Here is a 26,909-nt window from a genome sequence, read left to right on the forward strand (position 1 = left end):
ACGGTGGGAAACATCACTGAGTCCAGTTTACTCTATAAAAATTAATTTAAAAAAGCTAAAAGTGAAAAAGAAATAAAAAAGGATATGAGAGACGAGAGAGACTATATGCGGCCAACAAGCCACAGAAAAGGTTTGGTGATCCCTGAGCTAGATGTTAACCTATTCTATTTTAGATCGGCCATTAAATAGGAGTAACTTTTAAATTTATGACATATTAAATAGCTCCTTAATTTTAGTATTCTATTAAAAAGAACTCCTATAAGTGAAATTCCACTATAATTTCCAATCTGATGTGCAACTAATACTGAATGAAAATATCAAAACTTACATGGCTTTGTATTGAGAACAAAGTTTAATGTAGCCTAATGGATGACTTTATTATAAAATGTATTTATGCAAAAATAAATCTTATCATGCAAAGGCTTCCACTCTTTGTAATATGAGATAATATGGGGTGTTTTTCATCAGATTAAACATGCATACCAGTCCATAAGCCATACTTCTTTCATGTTCTTGGGTTATATCTGCTACGTATGCAAATACCACGGAGAAAGTCACTGCAAAAACCCCAGAAACAGAGATAACAGCGAAGTACCACCTAGGATTGAAAGACAATTGACAAGAAATGGTTAGAATAATTACCATTACCTTAATCTTCTTTCATTTCTGTAAGTGAATTGACGTAAGAATAGCTAATTTCAGTCAACAGTTTATAGATTAATTCTTCTATAAATCATAAGCCACAGATATTATGAAAACATAGAGCTAGCAGTGGGCCTTCAATAGCAACTCACTTGCTATAAATACTTAGATAAATTAGATCATGTATTCAGGTCAATTTTTTACGCAATTGTTGAACTGTTAAGTGGCTTTGCTGTTGCTGTTTCTACTAAAAACAGCAACAAACTAGAATCTATTATAATTCATCCATTGCAATTTCCCATTATGGTACCACAAAAAAAAAATCAAAATTTAGTAAAAAAAAAAAAAAAAAATCCAAGGAACAAGTTACTCCATACTTATTTCTAGTCTGTATATAGAAACGAGGTGTTTTTTCTAAGTTATTCTTAGCTCCTCAAATGGTAGCAAAACAACTCAGTTTTTATGTAAAAGAAAGCTGTATGGCAGTGTTCAGAAATAAAGTTGAGAATATACTATAAAATGAACAAATGCTATTTTAAAAAGCAGACGACACTTTGCTATATATGATTCAAAAATATCTGTCTGGGAGTAAGAAGTTTCTATTGTAAAGCTGACATTTAGTTTTTAAAATCAAGTGTAATCACAGTACACTTTCAAAATATCATACCACCAGGACTCAACTGCTTCCCCAATTTCTTCTAACACACGGCTTTCCACAGCAAATGATCTGTTCATGCGCTAGATTTGTCTGGTAAGATATCATTTGTGTGATTAACATTCATCAAGGGTTTGCGGCCTTTAGGGTTGTATCTAACCTGTGAAAGCAAGGAAGATCCTGCCTACATATACCCCTGACCCTTCTAGATGCACCTTGGAAACATGTCCCATCCATGATGTAGAATTAACAGTAATAGTCAAGTGATACAGAACTTTAATCAAAGAATTAATACACCTACAACCAAACTGGGCTCTATCATCTTGGGAAAATCATTCTCCTGTGAGCTTTCCCTCCCTTCTTCCTCAGTGAAAGAATCTTGATTTTAATCAGGGTGGCCATGAGCCCAGCCTCCTGTAACTAGGAGCAGCAGACACCTGAAATCTGACCAGATGTGAGGAGAGGCTGAGGGGGAACGCTACAGTTTCCTTAAAGGAAGGCAGCGCGCTCTTCTCATGCCCTCCTCCTTCCATCTCGCTGCCTGGAAGTGCCATGAGCTGGAGCTCACTCAGCAGCCTTCCCCACTGCTGACAGTGAGGTGACAGCTGAGGATGGCAGAGCACAAAGACAGGAAAAGTCTGGTCCCGGGAAGTGGCACACCAGCTCGGGACTGCTCAACTCCAGACTTCTTTCATACGGAGAGAAAAATTAATAATCAGTTTCCCTGATTTTAAACAACTATTATTCAGGTCTTTACTGATATATAACGAAGCCTATTCCTAATTAATGCAGATAGTGATGATAAACTTTGTGTTTTTAACATTCTACTCAAGAAAATAAAAAGTCAGCAACATTATCCAGCCCCTAAAATAGTTTGGAAATTTGGGCTGTGAAATCCAAAAGCAGGTTAGCCAGCAGTCTACATGGCTTCTTTGGTGGCAGCCAGTTCAAAAACCTTTATGAACTATTCCTTAGCTACTGTATTTTTAAGGGCCCTTTTATCTATGTCAAAGAATAAATGTATTAGAAAAATGCATTTAAAACCGACATAGGTAAGCTGGAAAAAAAAGTGAAAGCAATATTCAGAAAATCATCAACAGTGATACTTAGTTGCTATAATCTGAATGTGCACGTACCATGGGCTGATCTTCATTAAAGGGATTGGGGCACACGTGAAAAACACTGTTAGCAGCAAGAAGGACTTTCGGCCCCAAACATCCGAAAGAGCACCAATAAGCGGGGCGCTGAGGAATGACAGCAAGCCCTAAGAAGACAAACGGAAAAGTGGCATGCACCGTGTATGCTGACGAGCCAAGAGTAAATCATTTTCCTGCCACAGAAGAATTTTAAATAAGTTCGTTTCTAAAATAGGCATATCACCAAACTTTACATACACAACTTATTTCTTATCTGTATATAATTTAAAAATTTCCCAAGACTGTCTAGAATCATCTGCAGGGCTCTGGTAGAGGATTAAATATGAAATGTTCTAATAAACTCTCAACCACAATCCTACATTAGCCAATTCTAGAGAAAATACCATATGCTAATTATCTGTTTTTATATCCACAGATTAATTACCTATTTATAAACTTGTTGATCAAATGGAATCAAGAGTAAACACAGAATAATAAAAAGTATAGAATAATCAAGACTGTAACCATACTGATATATTTTATACTTATGCATTTTTTTAAATAGTTCTTTTCTTTTCAATCTATATTCTTGTTTCTAGTTTACAAAAGCATTCAGATCTCTGTGATGAAAATGGCAACACATAAAAAAACAGGGAAAATCTGTTATGACGTGGTTTATCATTATTATACATACTTGGCTATATTTGACTAAAATCATATTTAAAACCTAGTTCATTTAAAAAGTATTAAGTAATCCCCCAAGATATACTCCAACTGTAAAAACTAACACTTAGTGGATCGGTCAATTAACTAACTTAACACACTGGCAGAACATGTGTGTGTTTGCATACACACATAAATACGTATATATATATGACTGATCTTACCTTTACTCCTTGAATTAGGCCATTCATCAGAAATGTATGTTTAGGGAAGGTCTCATGTAATACCTAAAGAATAAAAACAAAATAAAAAGCTCATGCTACATTTTTTAGTCCTAGTAAAACTTAAAACGTCCCTTCATCATAAAATTTTCAGTTTGTATGACACTATGCATATGAGTAAATACTAATACCACCAAACGTTTATTTGGCATTTACTATGTCACAAGGCACTAAATTGGGCACTTTAATACATTACCTCCTTTAATTCCTCATAACAGCCCTATCAGAAGACTGACACACACAGAGGTTACATGCCTTATCCAAGATTACACAGTAATGGCAAAACTGAAATTGAGCACAGGAAGTCGGGCTTGCAAGTCCCTGCTTTTAATGCTGTCCTGCTTCCCACATATAACTGACGGACTTACAGCTCCTATACAGACAGGCCTATCACCTAAAACAGGGGACCAGGAGAATAAATAGGGAAATTTTAACTGCCAAAAAGTGGATCTAGAGATTTTATAAGGTAAGAAAAAAAAATCCCAAGCCATGAAAATGTACAACAAATTCCTCCGTCCTTTTTAAGGACTGATCTCAAACCACACGGAATCAGTTTGCTCACTGGGCAACAAGGGAACCAGTGGGAACTCAGTGGTTGAAAAAGCAATTAGGGAAAGGTAACTGAAAAAATAAAAAGCATCAGCCACCATTTTTACAGTCTATGTGCCAGAGGCTCTATATATAATACATACTCTTTTATTTAATCCCAACAATAACATGAATTAGATAATATTACCACTTTACAGACGTGGGAACTGAGTTCTTAACTTGACAAAGCCAATGCTTCTTCCATGACAGCACACTGTCTCTCAATAAAAGCAATGAAGAATGGCCATATGGAGAATAAGAAAGGTGGGAAAAATCTCTTTAGGAATAAAAACTATGCTGATAGTGCTTTCTGACATCTTTGCAAGTAAAACCTTTAGAAGGATTAGAATGCTCTCTTCTTCAGTTACGCTTCTTTTGCCAATAACTAGAAATTAAACAAAAATTAACCTAAAGAAAATTAGAAATGAAATGTTTAATAGTCCAAGGACATCACTAATATGGGAAAAATTACATATTTATGATAGTCACATATTCTGTGTTTCTCAACCGAGGGTAACTTTGACCCCAGGGGACAGTTGGCAATGTCTGGAGACATGTTTGATTGCCACAATTTGGGGGAACAGGGGAGAGAAAAGATGCTACTGGTACCTAGTAGGGAGGGGTTAGGAAAGCTGCTAAACATCCTGTCATATACAGGCCAGCCCCTCCCCACCCCCAACACACAACAAATAAGCATCTGGCCCCAAATCTCAACAGTTGAGAAACCGTATTATTTACAGCAAAGATCCACAAGTCTGAAGAAAGTGTCTGTAAAGGATCAGATTAGAAGTATTTTCAGCTTTTTCTAGCTTTGTGGGCCACACAGTCTCTGTTGCAAGCACTCAACTCAATAAAGGCAGCCAGAGGCTGCACGTAAATGAACAGGCTGCCTGTGTTCTAATAAAACTTTATTTACAGAAAAATGGGCTACTAGCAGCATTTGCACTGGTCAGTTTGTTAGTTCGTGTACTAAAGATAAAGGTTTAAACTCCTGAAACTGGTATCCCAAAACCATTTGTAACAACTCAAATCTGCTCTTCTTCTAGTTATTACTAAGGGCCAATTCTTTCTGGGGACAAAAAAATGGGTTTGGTGTGAAAAAGAATGAAGGACATGATGAATGAATGCCTACAAGAAGCTTTATAATACTTTAAATCTTATTGCTAACAATTCACTTTGCCAAGCTGTCTTCCATTCCAATCAATCTGGTCTCTTTACTGTTTCAGAAATATTCTTACGCTTTCCAATATGCATACTTGCATATACGATATTCTGTATCTTAAATGTTAGTTTCCCTTCTCTTCGCTCTCTAGTTGACCCCCAAACCCTCCATATTGCTCCTCTGCACCAAACTTTCCTGTCCAAAGCGATCAGTTCTGCCTTTAGGACCGTGTAATAGGTGGTTACGGCACTCACTGGGTAGTCACATACAGCTTTGTAATATTTCTTATATTGCAGTACTGTGTTGCTTAGTTCTTCTATTTTTCATCTTTTCAGATATTTAATAAATATTTCTTTTCAATTATATTTCAAATTTCTTAAGGGCAGACAGGCACTATATTTACTATACCTTGCATCTAATAAATGTTTATCTCTATGAGTACCTCAAAGAGTGCTTTCATATAGTAATTGTTTACTAAATGTTTATAACTGATGACAAATTCTGCTTTTGAAATGATTTAATATGACAATTATGCAAATTAATTTACCTAATATTACAAAATAAAAACCTTTATAACCCACTGCAAAAGAATATAGTTAATTTAAGATAAACAAGCCCCCATGTTTGTTTTTAACAAAATTTTAACACAAAGACAAATATAACAAGTAATACATACGTTGTAAAGATTTTTGATCCGGGAGGAACTTTAAGCACTGGATTTTAGAGCTAAATAGAAAAAAATCTAACATTTTCCAAGAAATTTTATGGGTCTTAAAATTTCTAAGCTTAAAAAATTCTGAGAGCAAATAGTCCTTAAAACATTAAATGCCTAAGGACTATCTCTGCAGCAAAGGGTGCTCAGCCATTTCTATAGAAGAGATGCTAGAGGACTGGAGCACAGGGTGTTGCTCCATAAGATGGACTGTGCATCTAGCTGCCTGAACCATAAGCACTGATCAAGTATTTCTAGAATCATCAGTATGTCAAAAAACTGAAGCCACTTTATAGCATTATAGATCCTTAAACCTACTGTCACTAATTCTCTTTATGTAAATATATGTCATTTAGTCAATCAATAATCACGGATTGAACACCCACTATGAACTAACCATATAGTCATAACCTCTCAAAATGTTAGACTCGGTCCTTAAAAACATTTGTCAGTGAAAAAAAAATTCTTCTTTGTAGTTAACTTAACGCCTCTTGCTGGTGGAGACTTCACCTCGCTCCCGGACAGGACTTCCATGCAGGACACAGCCTCTGTTCTCTGACTGTACTCTAGAGCACAGTGTTCCATAAGCTCTGTAAGCTTACAATGCAAAAATAATTGCAACCCCATGAAATTTAAAAGAAAATTCTTTTAATTTCACATTACTCTCTAAAACGAAGACTATTATAAATCCCAAACCAAACATTTATTATAATTAATATGTCTTAAGGTTGGGTATCTGTTAAATGAATTAATTCAAAGGGCATCTTTGAAAACTGAAAAGCTGAAACTTAATTTTTGAGAGCTATGGATGGGGGAGAGAGATAAAACACAGACTAAATTATATCTTCATCCTCACTACTCCTTTTTAAATGAATGTTAAGAGTTGTGACTCTCTAGCAGGCACCATTTATAATCAGTTTCAAAACACATAAGACAGAAATAAACTGTTTAAAGGTTATAACAGACTTTTAGAAAGAGAAGAAGTGCTACAACTTTGTGCCTTTGACCCTGAAACTCACTTCTCCCATGTCCCGTCACGGGGGAGCGTAAGAGTCTGAAACAAAGAAGATGCTAACAAAGTCATCAACAACAACACACCACAGGCACAAAGTCCCAAAATGAGCAAACCCTTTTTGAAAGCCCACAATGACTTAATAAACTGGTTCTTAATTAGTGATACACTCTAGTATCACTTCTAAAAAATACACATGCCTGGGCCCTGCCTTTGAAAACTCTGATTTCAGCCAGACAGGTGGTAAGGGCCTAGGTATTCTGAAAACACTCCCCAGGTATTCCGGATATTCACCTCTGGTTAAAAAAAAAAAAAAATCACTGAATTAATAGACTCTACATTCTAACTGCTGAAACAGTCAGCTCCAGGTGGCCAGTGTGACCTAACGGAGCTGGTGAAGCCTACCCTGAGCCCCAAATCGCCTAAAAAGGGATAGTCACCTGGAGGAATGAGCAGGCCCGCAGGAGAACTTTCTCGTCCTTACACAGTTCTGTACAGCTGAATGGTTTACAATAGACACACACTGTGTTTCTAATTATTAAAAAAGCTATATACATATATATATAATATATACAGTGAGTAATGTATGTGTACCTATTTCTCACGCACTACTTCCTTCAATGATATTTTAAAGATTCTTGCTGTTCTAATGTGAAAAGGCCAAAATACCAGAAAGTAGCTGGAGTAGAAAGAATCTCAGCATTCAGATACAATCTAAACTCTCCAACTCAATTCTTACTTTGCCTAGGTCTCCCCCCAAGGTTTTGCCCACCACACACATAAATGTACTTAAGCTTGCAAAAGAAAACAATTCACTAAGTTCCAAATTAGCACTTTTCATTTTCCTGACCACAATTCAATTCAGTACTTAAAAAAAGAAATCAAAGGTACTATTTATTTTTTAATTAACAAAAATAATTAAGAATATACTAAGCAAAAAGATAGTTTTTCCAAAACTACAAAAAAGAAAGCAAGCACTTATATATAAATAATTGGATTTCTTCCTTGTTCTTAAAGAAGACAGTCTCTTTGTCCAATTAGAAATAATGATATTAAAGTTAGACAGAAAGTTGATATAGCCAAAAAAATATAAACCAGAAACAAATTAAAAAAAAAAACAGCTATACACATTTCAAATCATGATGACAAATCATGGAATCAACACGGGCTTGCTGACAGTTTACCCAACTTTCAAATCTGTCTACTTAGCTAGTGCTTGGACTGCCAATAGTGACCTGACTACCCAGAACATGGGTATGAACCTCTTAAATCAGTATCCCCAAGACTGAGCACTGGAACAAAACAAGCCTAACTTCGAAGCCAAAGCTGCAGTTTACTATCAGAGTAGCAAGCAAGTTGCTTAACTCTTCTAACTCTTCATTTCTTCATCTGTACTATGAGGCTAATCTCTCATTGATAAAGTGGTTTTAAGGATTAAAACTAATAATGTATTTAAAGTGCTCAGGGCTGTGCTTGGACTCATTTTTAATATAAATGTATACGAACTGTTTGCTATTACAAAGCTTTAGTACTTTAAAACTATACGACTAATGATCTACCGGACACATTTAGACGTTAAATTGGTAGTAGATTATAAATAAGCACACTGAAACATTAGGAAGCTAACATAAAGCTGTGAGAGAACACAGTTATTACAACAGCACAGTAGTCCTTGACTTCAGGTTATTACAGTATAATGTAGTTACAAATGTCACAATGAACTTGCATCATCTGATGAAGTTCCAAATCAGTGTCCATGGATTGTGAAGGCAGGAAACGTGTAAATTAATATTTGAAAGATTCCCATCCGAAATTATAAAAAAATCAGACATTTTAAAAGTCCACATTTCAATTATTTTGAAAATTCATTTATGTGAAACTGATGACCTGTTACAGGTAAATGAGCTGTTTCCTTCTTAAAAAGGAAAAGATCTCAATCAAAACATAATCAAATCAGCATTCTTAAAATTATATGTTAGGGAACTGTTATTCAGCAAACTGTTCTAACTTGCAATGCACGGTTTATTGCAAAACAAACTGTATTTATTTGAGATTTGTTTTTCTTCTGTTTTAGCAGTATTCATGAATATGCCTTGTAAATAATAATTCGAAATAACTGTTAAATGTCTGTGTTTTATGTAGATACAGTAATGATTGTGTAGTTATATAAAAAATATGCTAAGAAATAGGGAACAAATTTTCTTAGACTAGTTGAATCTACTTACCTACTCATTCGATTTATTTAAAGAAATTTTTTGTAATTTTTTTGTATAACAACAAACAAGCTCATGAAAATACAAGGAAATACACTTTAAAACTCTGTTCTTCTGGGATTTGGAAAGCTGTACATTTATCCTGGTTACACCTTTCAAGGTATTACACACTTCTGCCATATCCACTCCTTCCTTCATTCCATTCCTCTCATCTACACCAACAGGAGAAAACCAGCTAGCATCTAAGCTGTACGGTCTGACAGAGTGGTCTTTTCTAAGGTTCTACCCTTGGGAATGTTTGAGTAAGATCAGCTCAGGGCTATGAAAAGAATCACCTTTCTAGGTGGTCCCCTCTAGATCCTTGGCCTAAACTAGAAGAAACCTGTATCTGGAAAATACAACTGCATGAATGAATCTCAAAATAATAATGCTGGGTGATTCAGGTCACAGACACTACTCTCCCTAAGCCGGTCAGTATCAGAATCCGTCCACCCTGCCCAGAGCGGGGACTGCGCCTCTGCTTGAACAAGGCCACTGTTTACCGGAAGAATCCCACTCGCCCAAGCGCTGCCAGCAAGTGAGGGAGAGCAAGGGCTGGAAGAGACAGCGCCGGCAGTGAGACACAGCACCCAAGGGCTGACGACACAGGTGGGAGAATTCACCAGGGAAAAGACAAAAGAACCGCTTTCTCCCCCACAAAACTGAAGAAAAAGACATTTTAAAGTCAGTGTTAAACAAGTTAAAGATTACTTACCACCAACGTGGGCGCTGTCAATAATCCCCAAGCGAAAAACTCCAAAAAGATGACGATAACCGCGTGATAAACACTAGGAGAACCTATTCCTTGAGGCTGTAAAAACAGATTTTTAGAAAGTTAACAGTGCATTCCAGATTTACTAACAATAATGACAACAGTCAATAAATATTTAAGGAGAACACACATGTATTGGGCACTACGTCAAACATCTGGACACCCTGTCCTCCAGGTGATGGGGGCAGACAAGGAAACAAATAAATACATTATATAAACACAGTGTACAATGGGAACACAGAGTCCAGGGTAGGGGTGGGAATATGAGACTTCTAGGAGGAAGACTGAAAGGATGTAAAGGAGTCAGGCCAGGAGTCGGGGTAGGAAGGTGGACAGCATAAATCAAGGAAGCAGCCTGCACAAAGGCAGTAAGGCTTGAGAGCAGGAGGCACTGCAGGACTCCCATAGCTGAGTACAACCAGAGCCCGGGCTGCACACGGGGAGCACTGAGAGATGAGCTCGAGGCACAAAGCACTAACGTCCATGCTAAGGAGTCTATGTTCAATTCTGAAGGCATTGGGGAGCCACTAAAGGATGTCAAGTGAGACTCACAGGATCAGATGAAAGTTTTAAGAAAGACCATTCTGGCAAAGCTGCAGCAAATGGATTAAAGAGGGCAAAACTAAGGAAGATGAATGGTTAGGAGGCTACTGCACTAACCCTAAAAATATAAATGAAGTATGTGGCAAGAATCATAACAGATCCCAACACAGCTCAAAAGCAGAAAAGTCCTGAGTAGCACGTGAGAGATGTGGGACTTGATATACACAAGGAAGACAATACAAAATCAGCGTATACTGTTGCTGGTAATATCTTAACAATTACTTCAGTTGTTGGATTTCATATTTCTAAGGGTAATATTAAATGGATGGAAGAGTCAATGACCTATAGCATTAACTCAGTTTCCATTAATAAGTCAGTATAAATGAAAGATAAGTACAGTCAATACATATTACAATGTTATACTTAAGTTTTGACAATATATTGAACAGTCTTAGTGGAAAATATTAACAATGTTTGGATTTCTCTATATACTGAAAATGATGCTACATCATTAAAAAAAAAAATAGATGTCTCTCCTAACCTGCAGAATTTAGAAAAGTCCCTTGGTAGGAGAACTTGAATTTGAGGAACCTGAGAAACGGAAGTAGGTGGGGGCTGGGAGACAGAACTGAAGGACCACAGCTGGGAATGAATTTGTACAAGATTTCATTCATTCAGTAAACATTTAGAGCACCTACTATGTACCAGAGGTGCTGGGATTTAAAAAACAGTAAGACACATTCTCCGATCTCAAGGAGTTCACAGCCTGGAGAGGAAGAAGCCTCATTATAAACATCTGCTTACATGTAAACGCAAGAAAGGGAAGTAGCGTGGACAATCACAACACAGAAAGCCAGAGGAAGCAGACAAGGATCGTAATGGTCTAAGGCTGAAAGGAAGGCAGAACACACAGCCTCTAAGCTGTGTTAAGGAGTTTCTCAACTTCACTCCAGAGACAAAGGAAACCACTGAAGGGTTTCAAGCAAGAGAACAGTGTGATGAGACCTGCACTTTTTAATACATCATAGTGATTTCCTAAAGGCTGTAACTGAGGAGCAAAGTGTGTGCGGAGGGAGGCCATCTTAGTGAGTTCAAACAAGAGACGATGAGCGCGTGAAACAGGGGAGTGGCACCCACGGAGGATGGAGGGATGGAGCGAATGAATTCTAAGGTTTTAGTTTGGTTGTCTACTAATGGAAGATGGTAGCTTTCTACTTCTTTTTCCCTCATGAGGCTCAGAGTTACCTCAGGTCCTACCTAAGAGGATCACCCTTGTACTTAAAACATTTCTACTGTCCTTTGACGGCTGATTAAAACAATCAGTTAGCAGCAAATGTGATATTTGAAACCAGAGTGGGTGAGATGAAGTGTGAAAAGAAAAGCAGCCTAAGACACAATCCCAAGAAACACCTACATTTAAGTACCTCTGACCCTTGACCAGTGAGGGGATTCGGGGCACCAGCCTCGCCCATTTCAGAGTGGACAGAAGAAAAGGGACCCTTGGAGATAAAGAAGAAACCATCAGGGAATCCTGATATTTCTATCAGGAGAATCAAGAGAGCCCAGTGCCTCAGAAGACAAAGGAGCAGTTTCAGGAAGGAAGGGGTAATGACCAGAACCAAACAGAGCAAGTACGGTGAGTTAAGGTTAAAAAAAGTCCACAGGATTTGTAAGCTCCAAACCGGTTTTGTTCACCACAGGTACTCAGCGCCCATTAGAGCAGGCCAAACAGAACTTCCCAGGGCCTCTAACATGCTAATTTGTATTATGAATCTCCAAAAAGATGCTGTGTGCACTGTTTTCCAAACTTGACCACGGACTCCTTCTGTCATATAAGAGACAGTATCTTGTGAGCACTTGAGGTCCTTGGAAAACTTTTTGGGAAATGCTGATAAAAAGTCAGATGATAATTATGTAACGATGTGTGTAAGTATACACATAGAGCCAAAAGCCTGGAAGAAAATAAATGTGTTAAAAGTGGCTGCTAAAGTGAAGAACACTTCAATTATTCACGGACAGTGTTGGCAAAGTTGCCCAAAAGAGGGAGACAGAGGTAGCAGCGAGGGAGCCAAGGGAACGGGTACAAAGACGTGTAGGAGGTAGAATGAAAAGGTCTCAGGGGTTGACTAGATGCAGCAGAGGAGAAGATCAAAGATGAAAAGACTTTCGTTTCTGCCTTGGGCAGCTGCACAGTGAGGAAAGGTGAAAGAATAAAGATAAATTAGTTTCAGGCATACTTGCTGGTGAAAAACATGTACAGCATTCTCTGATTTGAAGAAAACAAAGTGAGTAAAATACACAAGAAATGGCAAAAGGCTAGAAACATCTTAACCAGGTAAAGCACTCATGAAAATCAGTACAAAAATACTAAGACACCATAAAAACGTAAAGAATATAAACAAATAATTTTCAGAATAGCTAATAATATTCTATCCTATAGAAATAACCAAACATTCAGAAAAAGCTCTACCACAAAGATGTTCACAGCAGCATCATTTATAGTAGGAAACACGGAAACCTAGGTGCTCGACCTTTAGTTACACATCCTATAAACAAATCATACTATGTAAATCAGACAAATAATACGCAAATACTGTTTATGAATACACTTTAAAGACTTGTAAAAATGTTTATGGCAATGTTAAATTAAAAAAAAATCAAAGCAGGATATACAATTGTGTATGTAAGTTCAACTATGAAAAACAAAAAGTCACTTCAGTGTTAACAATGTTTATGTTAGGTAGTGATTTTAAGTGACATAAAATTGTTTATTATGCTGTTCTGAATTTTCTAAATCTTTTCTAATAGGCATGATTGTACTTTCAATAAGAGGAAAATGTTTTGTTTATCTAAGAGAAAAACTATGTAAAACTAGAACGCAGGGCAAGGGGAGAGACACTGGTAATTTTGAGAGTTGTATTGTATCCATATTCATCTACCCTGTTTTAAATGAATTCAAAAGTGATACATGATCTTAATGAAATTAACAAATTTAAAAAATATTTTCCTGAATTGGAATTACAAAAACTTCTAGTTAGGACTTTTGACATAAGGGCTGGGGGTTTTAATAGAATACCTATCTGTAATCAAAATCCCAGGACAATCTGGGAAGAACACAAGGGTCATCACGGCCTGGGCAGAAAGATGAGGCGGAAAAGGTTAACAGAGAAGCGGGGTGGGGGTGGGGGGCAAATATTTAATCAGTGAGTGGTTTACAGCATCAAGAGTAGAAAGTATCAACAGATGACTTTTGAGGATTCTCGAAAGAATTCAAGAGGTACAAAGAGAAAAATCCTGAAGGAGACGGATTTGAACATAAACCAACACATGGCTAACCCCACCCAAATGCCAAGATATGCCACCTAAAGTCTTAATAAATACTATATCAAAAGTCCATTCAGTTGAGTAATTTCTCTCTTATGGAGGCATGAGAGTTGGTTCCCTGGCAGTCACCTCCAACTTCAACCCCAGAAGTCAGGGACAATCTTCTCTGGCCCATCTCCATCCTCTGATCCAGTTCCCATTTCCCAGATCATACTTCCCACTGGTAACAGATTTGGTTTCATCATCTAGGCTTTTGGATAAGCCTTTTAAAATCTACTTATTTGTTCTTCTATCTTGCAAGGGTAGATGACTTCTACAAAGTTATATTTCGTTCTGTAAAGTACCTATTCCATTTTATTTAACCTACACTCACCTTTTGCAAGCTCATGCTGGCTGAGGCAGGCCCCACGCTTTATCCTTTTATGATCTGGAGCATGTGGTACATGCACAGCACAAAAGTGCTTCCTAAGTGTTTGTAGAACTGAAATGAATGACTCTCTAAGTCTCCTCTACTCATCACTATAGGCATTCAGCATTTTGTATTTAAACACTGTTAAAAGGACAATATGTTCATTAATTAAATTTGCAACTTCCCTCATTAATTCCCTTCTCTGTACTCCGATATCCCACTGTTCACTACTGTATCATGTATCACCTGGGTTTACTGTGTACATACACTAGATTAAAATAATAAAACGAAGATTACTGAAGACTTAAAATGATTTACATTCATAATCTTATTTACCCTTCCCAACAACCTTTCAAGTTAAATAGTATTATCTCCAGTTTAGGGTCAACCCAGGCAAATGCACAGCCCAAGTCTGGAGTCACAATGGCTGCAGTGGTTACAGAGCACAAATTGGCCACATACTGTTACTCTTAACAGCAGGACCCACTCTTAGCCACCCAGTGCATACATAGCCCAACGCCTGGTACAGAAAGGGGATTTAATGTCCGTGGATTTTATCGTTACAGTCACTAAGCTGCTAGGTGACTTAAGTAAGTCACTTTACCTCTCTCAGGAGTTAGGGGTGAACTATTGATTTCTTACTTAAATCATCACCTTGCTCTCAAATTCTGAGTCTATGATTGCCCAATCAAGTTTATGCATCCAGCAGTTACTGCGCAGGACATGACCAATGTGGTATTCCTCTCAGTCAGTCAGGGACTTACATGGATTGCTGGCCAGGGGACAGAAGTAATTCCACCAGTAACTGGGCAGTATAACGCCATTATAATCCTACTTATTAAATAGGATGTTATCATGTGAGGAAACCATGAGAATAAGCCAAACTGAGGCTCAGTCTTCAAAACAAAGGGCCTAGACGATCAAAAATGTCAGTATTACAAAAAACCAAAAAGCTATTCTATACTGAAGAGACATGGCAAATAATGTAATAATTAAATTCTGCATCCAAAAAAAAAAGTCATTATTGGGACGTTATTGGGAAAGCTGAGGAAACGTGACTTACATAAGAGTATTGTATTAATGTTAAACTTTCTGAATGTGGTGGCTATATTGTGGTTATGTGGGAGAATATTCTTATTCTTAGGATACATCCCTAATACTTTAGGGATAAAGGGTCATGATGTCTACAACTAAATGAAATGTTCAGGAAAAAAAAAGGTATATGTGTAAGTATGTGTATAGATATGTATTTATATGTATATATATATATATATATATATATATAGTAGAGAGAAAGGAAAAACAAATGGGGCAAGATGTTAACAACTGGCGAATCTCGAATCTATGGGATTGGCAAATAAATATTCATCATGCTCCTCCTGCAACTTTTCTAGTTTTGAAAATTCTCAAAATAAATTTGAGAAAATAAAAAAATGACAAAAACCAAAATAAGGTCTGAAGGAGAGTAATTTTGAACTTAGAATTAAATATTGACAAGTCATCACTCAAGAATGAGGGTAAAATATATCTTCAGAAAGAAACAATTATCTCTGAACAATACACAACATAAGTTGACTAAAATAATGTAAAAATCTTGCACAAAAAGGCAAAGATGCTTAATTACAGACATCTAAGAAATGGAGCTTTTCATGGAAGAATACTTTAAAAAAATCTTACAGAAAATATTGTAACGACAAAGCTGCTTTCACGGAATCCTGACTCATTATGAGGAAATCTAAGGCTTTACTGCTAGTATTTGTTACCGTGTTTCCTCTGTCACAAAGTCAGCTGGAGGTTTATGTTCTATGCCTTTCATCAGACAAGGCAAGGTTTACTACATTTGGGAGCAAAAACATAACTGATCCTCAGTTCCCTGAAAGTATGAATCACCATAAACACAGACAGACACTAGCATACTAATTAAGTCATTTTGGCTTAATTTGCAGTAAGACTTTAGAATTATTTTACTGGTATGTTATGGACCAGTTTTAAAGAGAGATTCAATATTTGTGTATCATCACAAAAATGAAGAGATTACTGGTTAGACTGTACCTAAAAAGAATGAAATCTACTTCTTAAAAATATTCAACAAGAGTATAGTGAGATCAAGTTTTACTCTTAAAAAAACTAAAAAATGTCTATAGCTTAAGATTATACTGCTTTGTGGTAAATTTTGAAAAGATAAGTAACATGACGATCTATTGCATCTCTCTCCATTCTTAAGATGAAAATACGTGGCTGTTCAGCCATTATTACATTAAGTGTTTATTCCCGTGAACACTGGGTTACATGGTTCAAATGACTACAAACTGAACTCACTAAAAAGGTAAAATAAAATTAAAAAAGAAAACCCATCAACACAAAAATCAGTGTTATCAATATCTAGGATGGAGCCTAAGCGAGATCAGTCTTGGTGCGATCTCTAATTACTCAATTTACATAGCTAAGCGATGGCATATCTGCTACCTCTTGTTTTTAAAAGATCCCTAGTAAGTATTTCGTGAGGTAGAATTCATAACTGTATTTATACATTATTGAGAAAGTAGATCCATTAAGAACAAGCTACTACATCCATCCCTGAAAGAGACAAAACCCATCTCAGGGATCTTGATGTACCCTGGCTGAAATGGTCAACTGCTCATTTGACTGACACATCTAAAAAATAATGCTAAAAGAACTCAAGCTTTTAAATAATTGCAAAATTTAAATCACATATATTTGTCAGAATGATACTTGAGAAAAATGATTTTTTTACTTAAACTGCAAAATTTGGTAGCTACAAAGGAGTTACACTTCAACTCTAAGTGGATTTCCACAGATGACACTGGGAAGCAGGTCTTCAAACTATATTAAGATGAACTAGAAATACAATCTGAGAAAACTACTAACGAATATAACCCCAAACACACTAACCTAAAGCACCATGGCCCTCTTCATGGCCTGCACGCTAGCAGTTGGAGGGTGACTATTTAGCAGCTCTCTGGGAGCTACAGAGGGCTATTCTGCAACTTCTTCAAGCATCCTAGTAGGTGAAGAGCGCAAAGGATCAGAGCTTGGGTACTACTTTTGAAATGGTTGCTGATTCCTATTTATTGTGAATAAAGTCAGAGATACAAGGAACAAAAATCTGGTTCTCTGCATCCCTTGGCATATTTCAAATACCAGTTTTTCTTTTCTCAGTACTTTCAACAAAGCAATTCACATATGCTTAGCTTTTTATCTAATCTTTAAAGTTGTTTTCCACAACTTGAGTTGTTACCAACTCACTTGTGGAAAAACTGAACATTTTCCATTTCGTCAGAGATGTAGGCACACAGCTGTTGTATTCATACAATAATCAAGGTCATATTTTAAAAAAAAGAAAAAATATAAGGAACATTCTATTTTTGATAATACACAGAACTCATGTATATAACTCTTCAGCTCTTAGCCTCTACCAAGAATATTTATAAACAAAATGGTAATACATGGTAATGATTTAACAACAAAACCAGAAGTATTCTAAAATGTCAGAATGCACTTTTAATTCAGCTGTCCTAAACGGTCTACAATGAATAAGAGACGTAGCAAAATGGAGCATATAACTCAGTGGTAGGGTGCGTGCATACGTGAGGTCCTAGGTTCAATCCCCAGGACCTTCACAAAAATAAATAAACCTAATTACCTATCCTCACACACACAAAAAAATACCCTAAACATAACTAAAAACTATAATCCTATGTATGGATGCTTCAAAAAGTAAATTCCCCAATAATGTCACAGTAGATGATTAAGGAAATATTTATTGAATTTAACCTGTTGAACTATTCTTTAGTTACTGATGTTGTTTTCAAATAGAACACATGTTCTTAAACTCTCTGGGGAAGTATGGATCCTTTCTGGCATCTCCCTAGAAAAATGTAGTCAAAGAAAATTTTACTAACAACTTCAGGGTGAACAGACCCAAGTTAAGAAGTCCTGATACAGAATCACACACCTTCATGTAATTTACCTTAACTGTGTGCTACTCAAATGGACAACATCTCTGGCTTCAGAGCCAAATGAAATACAATTTCAAGAAAAGAAAAACATTTAGCAATTTATGATTAACTTGGTTTGCTTACAAGTGTTCAAACTACAATAAATGTGTGTTAAAAACTACAGAAAATACGTGCTAAGTTTTTGACAAATCATTAACTCATTACTAATTTTGTTTTTGAATATTACAATTGGCTGATCAAACTTACAAAGATGTCATTAGCAGAAGGACAAAGCAAAATAATCTTAACAAAGCTGAACACTAGAAGGAAAAAGAAGGGAGTCAGGTCAGCACCCATGGTCAGGGATGTGAAATACTGTTCAGAGCCTGTCATGTATGACCATTTAGCCTCAGATACCTGGATGTTCACAACAGTAGTCAGAAAAGCAAATGCCATTTTAAAATCATTTCTATAACTATAATAGTTATATATTTTTTCATTTACAGCTACAGTAGATTAAAAGGCAAATACTACAAAAAAGTACTTCTAGAAATACAAATCTCCCCTATTTATACATGGGAATACATAAAATTACATTAAAAATCATTTAAGAATGTACAAGTAGACACATTTTTCAAAATCACTTGAAATGTGTTATCACTTTAAATTCACATAGTAGGCCCTGTAGGATTCAAAGATGCATGAACAAAGCCCCTATTCTAAAGAGGTGTCCAGAGGTTTTAGAAAGTGCAGCACACGCGTAAAAAGATGGTAAATGGTAACACCCCCATGCCCACAGCCCCCAAAAGCAGCCTGCACTTGCTCCATGTGCCCTCTTAAAAGCATACTGCTGGGGTAAAAATTGTATTTTGTGTCCAAAAACAAGCTATGAATTCACTACAACTTTAATAAACAACAAGATAAAAAAGACTCTTCCAAATCTCACAGGATTTAACTGCTCTCAAGAGAATCATACTCCACAGAGGTAACAAAACTGAACTCTGCAAGGAAAAGGAAAGCGTTTCTTGATCACAGTTTCATTCTTAGTCTTTTGTAAAAAAAAATACTGAGTCCCCATGATTGACAAAGGGCATAGGTATTCCTTCAAGCTGTTTCTCTCCTCACATAGCAGTTCTAAACAACTTGATCCAAGGAACCATGACGATCCATAGCTGATTAAATCAAAGCGCCGTTTTAATTAATTAAATACAACAAAAAGATCTGAGGACTTGAATTGCAAAGTTTCTTTTTTCACCAAATGACAAAGCGCTGACATCTATCGATTCGACAGTTAACTAAAAATATATTCTGAAACTGGTCCGTAGGTCTCAAGCCTTCTATGTTTTAACACACTGACTGGGCCATATTCTGAAATGTCAAAATAAAGTTGTCACTGATTTCAAGTGAATTTAGCAAATCCTCACTGGTGGCCTAATTACACATGTAGCACTGGGCTAGCTGTTGAGGGCTCCAACAAAATATATACAAATATGGAATAAAAGGAACTATTCCTGCCTATTTCTTGGGACAGCGAAAAATGTATTTCGCCTTTCCATTCTATTTCAGAATGTGATTATCAAAGAATGCAACAAAGACTACAGAGTGCTGCAACGGAGAAATTTCAGCACGAAAAAAGTAAAGGCGAGTTATTTTCAATTAAAAGGCCTACGTCCCCTGCCGGTTAAGAACAGCACGATGCATAAAGTTTACTGTGATGACAACTGCTTCGAAAACGCAAACATTTTTTCTTACTGTCTTCCTTTCAAAGGTCTTCTATCCTGAGACCAAGACCAACTCTTCCTAGCATTTCTGTTTGTTCTCAAATACACCAGATGATTTTAAAACAACAGGGTCATTAGTATTCATTGAAAACCAGCAGATTTAAGCCTAGGCCCCCGGCGCCCTCCGTCAGGCTCCGGACTCCGGTAAGTGAGGAGGGAAGCCCACCTCTGACGGTGTTTACCGCACTGGAAGCGGCGCGGAGCGGGGGCCCGGACCCAGAGCGCCGTGGAGGAAGAGGGCGCACGCACCACGGGGCCCCCGCGGGGTCGCCGCGCCAGATGCCGCCCCGCTAGCAGCATATGGGAGGCACGGATTGCTCCCGGCCGCTTCCAAAGCGCGGCCGCGGCCTCGCGGGGCCTTGGCGGCGGAGGCGAGGGGCGCGGCGGCACCAGCACCGCCCCGGCGACGCGGGGCCCGGCGCCGATTCCTCCCCGCGGCGGAGGCGCGCGTGGCCTCCGGGGGCGGCCGGGGCGGAGGCCGGCAGGTGCGGGAGAGCCGAGCGGCTTCTCCATCCAAGAGGACGGGCCCCGGAGGCCGCAGGCCCGGGCGCGGGAGGGGAGCCCCCGGCGCAGAGGCATGGGGGCCCGGGAGCCCGAGGGGCCGGCACCGCGGAAGGGGAGGGGGAGACGGGGGCGCTCAGGCGCGGCTGCAGGCGGCCGCGCTGCGGGCAGGAGATCGGGACCCCGACAGACGCTCGCCGGCGCGGTACCCCGGCTCACCGTGCCTCCGTCCTTAATGATGATCTTCTTGGCCAGCATGATACTGCGGTTCGCGGCCCGTTTCTTCTTCTTCCCCTGGGTCATTTTACCATCCTCGACTCCTGGCGCTGCTGCAGCCACTCCCGGGGCGGCCGGCCCCAGCGGCGAGTGCCGTCCCCCGACTACTGCCGGGCCGAGCCGCTCGGGGCACCCGCCGCCATCTTGAGGGCCCGGCCTGCCTCCGGCGGCGCGTCACATCGTGCGATCGGCCGACGAGCCCGCCCCGCCCACGTGACGCCGCCCCGCCCGGCCGGCCGCCCGGCCGCCGGCGCGCGGAGGGAGCCCCGGAGGGGCGCGGGCGGGCTGGCCCAGGGCTGCGGCCGCCGGTGGGGGGAGCCCTGCGCTCTCGGTTCGCCAGCTCGCTCGGTCCTCGCGGCAGCCCTGGGCGGCAGGGGCCGTTCTAGCGCCCCTCGACAGAGGAGGTGTAAGTTATCTGAAAGTTACCTGCCCTTGGAAGTACGGCTGATAGATGGTTGCGCTGGGGTTTTAACCAGCCGTCCTCTACTGTTTAGGGCTGCCTCCAGCTGTGTTCTGACCGAGACCGGAACCGAGGGAAACAGCTGAAATAGCTTTCCAGAAATAGTGGGTAACTGAAGGAGAAAAGATATGCTGAGTTCTCATAGTCTTTGGTTCTTCCGGGGCTTGGAGCTGGGGACTCGGGGCTGGGGTCGGGGTCGGGGGTCGGCGAAGCCTAGAGCTCAACCGAAGCCTACCTGTTACCAGCAGCTCTCTTGTCCCAGCACCTTTCCTTTATTCCTCGTCTATAAAAACTTTCATCACCTGTGTCACGCTTTGTAGCCCACTACCTGCCTTACCATATTGTTTAAAAATCAATTTAATAGGGGAAAATTGCTAGACAGGGTAATTGCGGGTTAAAGTATCACGATGTTAAGTTTGATTGTGAAAGCTGCACCGTGTTTATATAAGAGAATATCCTTTTTTCTAAAGTACGTGGAATGTTAAGGAGTGAGGGGATGTGATGCATTAACGGTTAGGAAATAACGTATGTATATGTGAGGAGCGGTTAAAGCAAAATGGCAAGATGTTAAAAAAATTAGCGAATTTAGGTATGATGGTTTTAAGGTATGTTCACGAATTTAGTGATACTCTTCTGGAAGAGGTGGAGTCTTAATTCCCCTTTTCTTGAATGTGGGTCGGGCTTAGTGACTGTCTTTTGTCTAATAGGACATGCAGAAGTGACAGCCCTGACTTCATAGGGTAGGTCATAAAAGGCACCTTCCTGCCCCCTCTCCCTTTTTCATTCACTCAGGGCCCACGTCTAGTGGAAACCAGCCGCCATGTCGTGAGGACACTGAGGCAGCTTGCAGGGAGGTCCTGGTGTCCAGAAATTGAGGCTTTCTACCAACAGAAATGTGAGTGAGTCGTCTTGGAAGCAGTCCTCTAGTCCTGCTCAAGCCTGTGGCCGACAGCAACCCCTGTCAACATCCTGACTGCAACTTCAGGACACCCTGAGCGAGGACTGCTCAGCTTAACCACTCCTGGTTTCCTGACTCTCGGAAACTGTAAGATAAAGAGTCCTTGTTTTAAGCCACTAAGCTTTGGGGTAATTTGGTATACAGCTATAGGTAACGAATATACAGGGTAAAAGGAATATGTATTCTTTGTACTATTATGGCAGCTTCTCTGTAAATTTGAAATTATTTCAAAATACAATGTTAAAAAATAAATTTGATTGAATTTTCTATTTCCATAACTGACTAGATATAGAAGACAAACCAATTTCCATGGAAGGGAGAAAGAAAGGCATTTTAGCCTGATACATCATGTTTTCCCATCAGTAAGTAAACTCATCAGGTGTTTAAAAATATTCTTACAGAAAACATTTACTTGAACTCTGACTTGAAGCACTTTAGAGAAAGTAAGATGAGGTGAATTTCATAAGTAAATCCCGGGAGCTTATTTTAGATGGATGTAGAGGCTGGTAAGATCACTTACTGTGTGGTTACTCTGACTTTTTCAAAATCATACTTCAGCCGCACCAGTTTTATCATCCTTAAGAACTGATTATTGTTCAGTCATTCAAAAAATGTTTACTGAGTACCTATAAGTGTCAGTGTTTTACTAGACACTGGAGGTACATCAATAAATAACATGGTATTTATCTGCATAGAGCTTGATTATACTGGGGGACATAGTTATAAACCAAACACAAAAGGAAGATGATTGCAGGTTGTGGTAAGTGCTGTTGGAAAAAACGGAATAAGAAACTTAACGCATATTGAATGTCCGCAATACCCCAGGACTTTGTGCTAGAAGAGCTGGGATAGTAAACACGAGCGATGAGGCTTGTTCTAACAGGTGTGTTGTGCGTATGCTTGTGGCTTTTTATGTGACCTGCCATCGTGAAGTTTCATAAACTTTACATTAAGAGGTTGATGTATCAGTTAGGGTCCTTTGGTTGCAGTTAACAGAAACTAGCATCTGCTAACATAAGCAAAAGGGAATGATTTGGAAGAATAATGGGAGTTCCCAAAATCAACAAGAAGGCGAAGATTCAGTCTTGAAAACAGGCAAGAACCAGTATTTGGAAAGTCCATGAGAACGCTTCATTAGGCACCTTGGAAGGGAGACGAATCCCTCGGAGAGAAGGGCAAGTAGCTGAAGCTAAATATTCCTAAAGATACAAGGTTGTAGCACAGGATCCAACCCCTTAAATGTGCCGTTTATTAAAGAAACTGCACTTTACAATATGAACAGCAGAGGGCCTTCCTTATCTGTGAAACAGTCACCTGCTGCCCTTCACTGCTCCCTTCCATAGAACTGCTTGTTCTTGCTGATCCAAGAAAATCCTACACATTTTATCAGGAATAGAAAAAAGCCAGCAAAACCCCAGGAAAGGCTCCTATAAAATGAAAACTTTTCAATTAACAGAAAGTACTACCCTACAGAAAATATGAAGCAGAGGAAAACTATGCACAGCACTCCAGAATGAATCAAAGAACATTAAATAAGCAATTGCAGAGGTGAAAGTTGGACAATTAAAAATGCAATAGGAAGATATGAGTTGACAACTGATCAAACTCAAGAAATATACTGAAAAAATAAGATCATCTAAAAAAGGAAAACAAATTACAGAGTTCCTAAGAAAGAACAGACACAAATGAAAGTAAGAAAAATGGAGGAGAGGAATAAACCAGCTATGGGGGGAAAAAAAGGATCAGAGAGAAAAATAACATGAAAAAAAATTATCTGGGGCTCCAGGCAAAAACCAACAAAGTGAACATTTTTTCCAAAGGGGAAAAAAAAAACAAGTGGTGCCGGACTTCTTGACAATAACCCCAAGCAACACAACGGAGCGAAATTTTCAAAAAAAAAAAAAATCAAGGAAGGAGAGTGGGAGCCAAGGACTTTATAGTCAAGCTGCACTTAAAGTATCTAGGCTCTAGAAAAAAAATTTAAACAGGCTAGGACTTGAGGAACGTTGTACTCACACGCCAAGCCCTCCTTGAGCCTGTACCGGAGGAGCTTCATCCGGCCAAGAGTTGATTGGGGAGCCTTCAGCTAAAGTACTGATGAAGAGTATTAAATGTACTTAAAATATATTTAATTGTATAACATAATGCAGGGTCTAGGGTGAAAAAACAGTATGTGAATATTATACATTCTAATCAAATAGAAATATGGCAACTAAAAATATGAGAAGATGGGAGAAAGGAGTAGAATAAGTTCATTAGTAATTACAAAGGAAATTAAATGACAAAGAATATTGTGTAAAAATGACAAACTGAATAGTAGAAGCTTAGACAAGCAAAAAGGGGACTCTTAAAAGCATTATGTAAAATTTTACCAGTATAAATGTAACCACTATAACGTAACAAACCTTTCTAAACATAAAAAGAAATTTTAAAAGCAAAGAACACACTCCACATAGTGAAAGCAACACGGTAAATACAGCAATATTCATAATCATTTGTTTTTAAAAAAGAAATGCAGGAAAGATGAATAGAGACCAATGAACATAATTACCTACAGGAGGTGGTTAGGAATGGAGTGGAGGGATAGGCATGAGGCTTGGCTAATCTGAGTATACTTTTTATATGGTTTTAACTTTGAGCCACGTAAATGCTTTGCATATTCAATAATAAAAAGCTTTAATTAAATATAAAATTGAACACAAACAAAAACAAATGAAACTAATTATATCACATTGGTAACATAACCATGTAGAGAAAGGAATAATTTCTGTTAACTTTTTTGGAGGGGCGGGGTAAATTAGGTTGGTTTGTTTATTTAATGGAGGTACTGGGGGTTGAACCCAGGACCTTGTGCGTACTACGCACGCACTCTACTACTGAGCTATACCCTTTCCCCTGCCATTAACTTTTGAACACTGTACTCTGACTATATATTCTTAGTGGGCTATTACTCTGAAGACAAAGAGAACGGCGAAGAAATCTTAAATTTTATTCAGTATGTTTACCGTTAGTAATACTGGAATTGCAGTGTTGAGCATAAGCTGCATAATAAAACATAGAAGCAAATACATCAGTGTTACTCAGAACCAATATTTTCACTGTAAGAGAAAAGAGAGGCAAATATAAAATTAAAAAGAAAAATTATAATGCTAAAGTTTAATTGTAAACATCAATTTGAATTCATGAACTTTTCAAAACGTTATTTCCCAGCTCTGTCCACTGAAATACAGCCTAGCAGCAAATGGAGTGCAGATTCCATTCCTCCTAAAGGGAATAGGCAGGGCTCCTTGGCGAAGTGGCTGCTACTCCAGGTTTGGAACAGGACAAGTACAAGGCAAGCCTGGGTCACGTTGTACCTGAAGCAAGGAAGAACTCCAAGACTAATGTCATGTCTCAAAGACACAGAAACAAGCTTGCAGTGGCTACCGACTCACCATATGGCCATCAAAAATGACTAACTGACTGTAATACACTGAATATTGAAGACAGTGATATTTGGGGGGAAATGGAGGCACTTTGGGAATAAGAAAGGGAGAACAATCTTTTCTTAATAAAAGAATATTAACTAATAAATGAAGAAAATTAGAGAATTAAAAATTTTTAAGTCATGATTTTGCACGTCAACGTAATAAATGATTCCATTAAGAATCATCAGTTGATACAAAAGCCACTGAATTTTCTGTCAGGCTGTCAGGAAAAAGAACATTCCTTTGGTGCCAAAATATTACCCTAAAGATTACTAATTACTAAGAGGGAAAAAATGACCTTTACAATGGAAAGATCAGGTAGTCACCACCTTGACCAAATGATTATCATCAGTGTTGAGACAATCTAGAATTATGTATCTTCTAATGTGATACAGTATAAGATCTACAAGATCACCTGTGAAATATTCCCAGAACATTTAACCTGAAGTTAGTCACACCTATAGACTTCCAGTTCAAAGGAAATGCAGAAAATAAACGGAACACGTCAAGGATACAGACAGATCAAGAATGGGAGCCAAATGACTTAGATTCTTCAGAAAGTCACCTCATGTGGAAGAAAAGCCATAGAGGTGCAGGAAAGGATCTTCCAGACTAAAGAGACAAATACAGACTATGAACCTTGAATGAATCCTGGCTCAAAACCAAAAAAACTGTAAAAGATCATTTTTGAGACAATTTGAAATATCTGAATATGAACTTACATGATACTATCAAATTACATTTTTAAAGTGTGATAATGGGATTGAGTTTAATTAGAAAAATGTCCTTATTTTTAGGATATATACTGAAATATTTAGGAGTAAAGTGTCCTCATAAAGCTAGTATGGCAAAATGTTAATAACGGTTGGATTTAGGTGGCGGGTAAATGGTATACCATTATTTCAACTTTTATATATGTTCAAAAATTTTCAAAATAAAAAGGTGGAGAAATTTTAAGTTAAAAAAGGGCCTCTGTGATCACCTACTCAGCATTGTCTGGACCTACTCCTCCTCTTACAGCCCTGCTGTCATCTGAGTTTTCTGAACACCTCAGTGAGAAAGGGAAGGGCTGAGCCTGCCGGAACCAAGGTAATGTGTTCAACTTTAGTACAAAAATGTTAAAAACAATTAAAATCACTCTGAACCAAAGTAAAAACAGGAGGGGACTGACTACCCTGGGACAAGTGTCAGGAGAGGAGACCAGCCTTACACTTTTTTCTACTCGTTCCCACGTTGGGGGCCCACCTAGCACAGCCATGGTGTTCTGACCAAGGGGACGTGTCACCCCAGCTGCGGGGGCTGGGAAGGTGGAGCAGTTTACTAATGCTTTGTGAGCGCATGGAGATAACCCATGAA

The 26,909-nt window shown here is 38.6% G+C and overlaps 1 protein-coding gene and 1 long non-coding RNA gene across 16 annotated transcripts in view; one reads left to right on the top strand and one right to left on the bottom strand.

The window, feature by feature from the left end:
* MFSD14A (major facilitator superfamily domain containing 14A) overlaps positions 1–20,834 on the bottom strand; it is a 34,215-nt gene extending 13,381 nt beyond the window's left edge. Inside the window, exons 1-5 of the mRNA XM_072968130.1 lie at positions 20,612–20,834; positions 9,819–9,914; positions 3,321–3,383; positions 2,434–2,561; positions 484–598 (exon numbers count right to left, since the gene is read on the bottom strand). Coding sequence (XP_072824231.1) covers positions 484–598; positions 2,434–2,561; positions 3,321–3,383; positions 9,819–9,914; positions 20,612–20,695 — 486 coding nt within the window. The 5' untranslated portion in view covers positions 20,696–20,834. The remainder of the gene's footprint in view (positions 1–483; positions 599–2,433; positions 2,562–3,320; positions 3,384–9,818; positions 9,915–20,611) is intronic.
* A 35-nt stretch (positions 20,835–20,869) lies between these two features.
* LOC116281763 (uncharacterized) overlaps positions 20,870–26,909 on the top strand; it is a 67,177-nt gene continuing 61,137 nt past the window's right edge. For 7 of the 15 annotated variants that reach the window (XR_012075976.1, XR_012075977.1, XR_012075979.1 and 4 more), the window contains exons 1-4: positions 20,870–21,232; positions 21,921–22,173; positions 22,373–22,448; positions 26,574–26,642. This is a non-coding gene — a long non-coding RNA (uncharacterized lncRNA). Of the gene's footprint in view, positions 21,237–21,920; positions 22,174–22,372; positions 22,449–26,573; positions 26,643–26,909 lie in introns of all 15 variants that reach the window. The other 8 variants (XR_012075972.1, XR_012075981.1, XR_012075983.1 and 5 more) reach the window with 5 other exon arrangements.

Source organism: Vicugna pacos, chromosome 9 (genome assembly GCF_048564905.1).
Source record: "Vicugna pacos chromosome 9, VicPac4, whole genome shotgun sequence".
Classification (NCBI taxonomy): Eukaryota; Metazoa; Chordata; class Mammalia; order Artiodactyla; family Camelidae; genus Vicugna; species Vicugna pacos.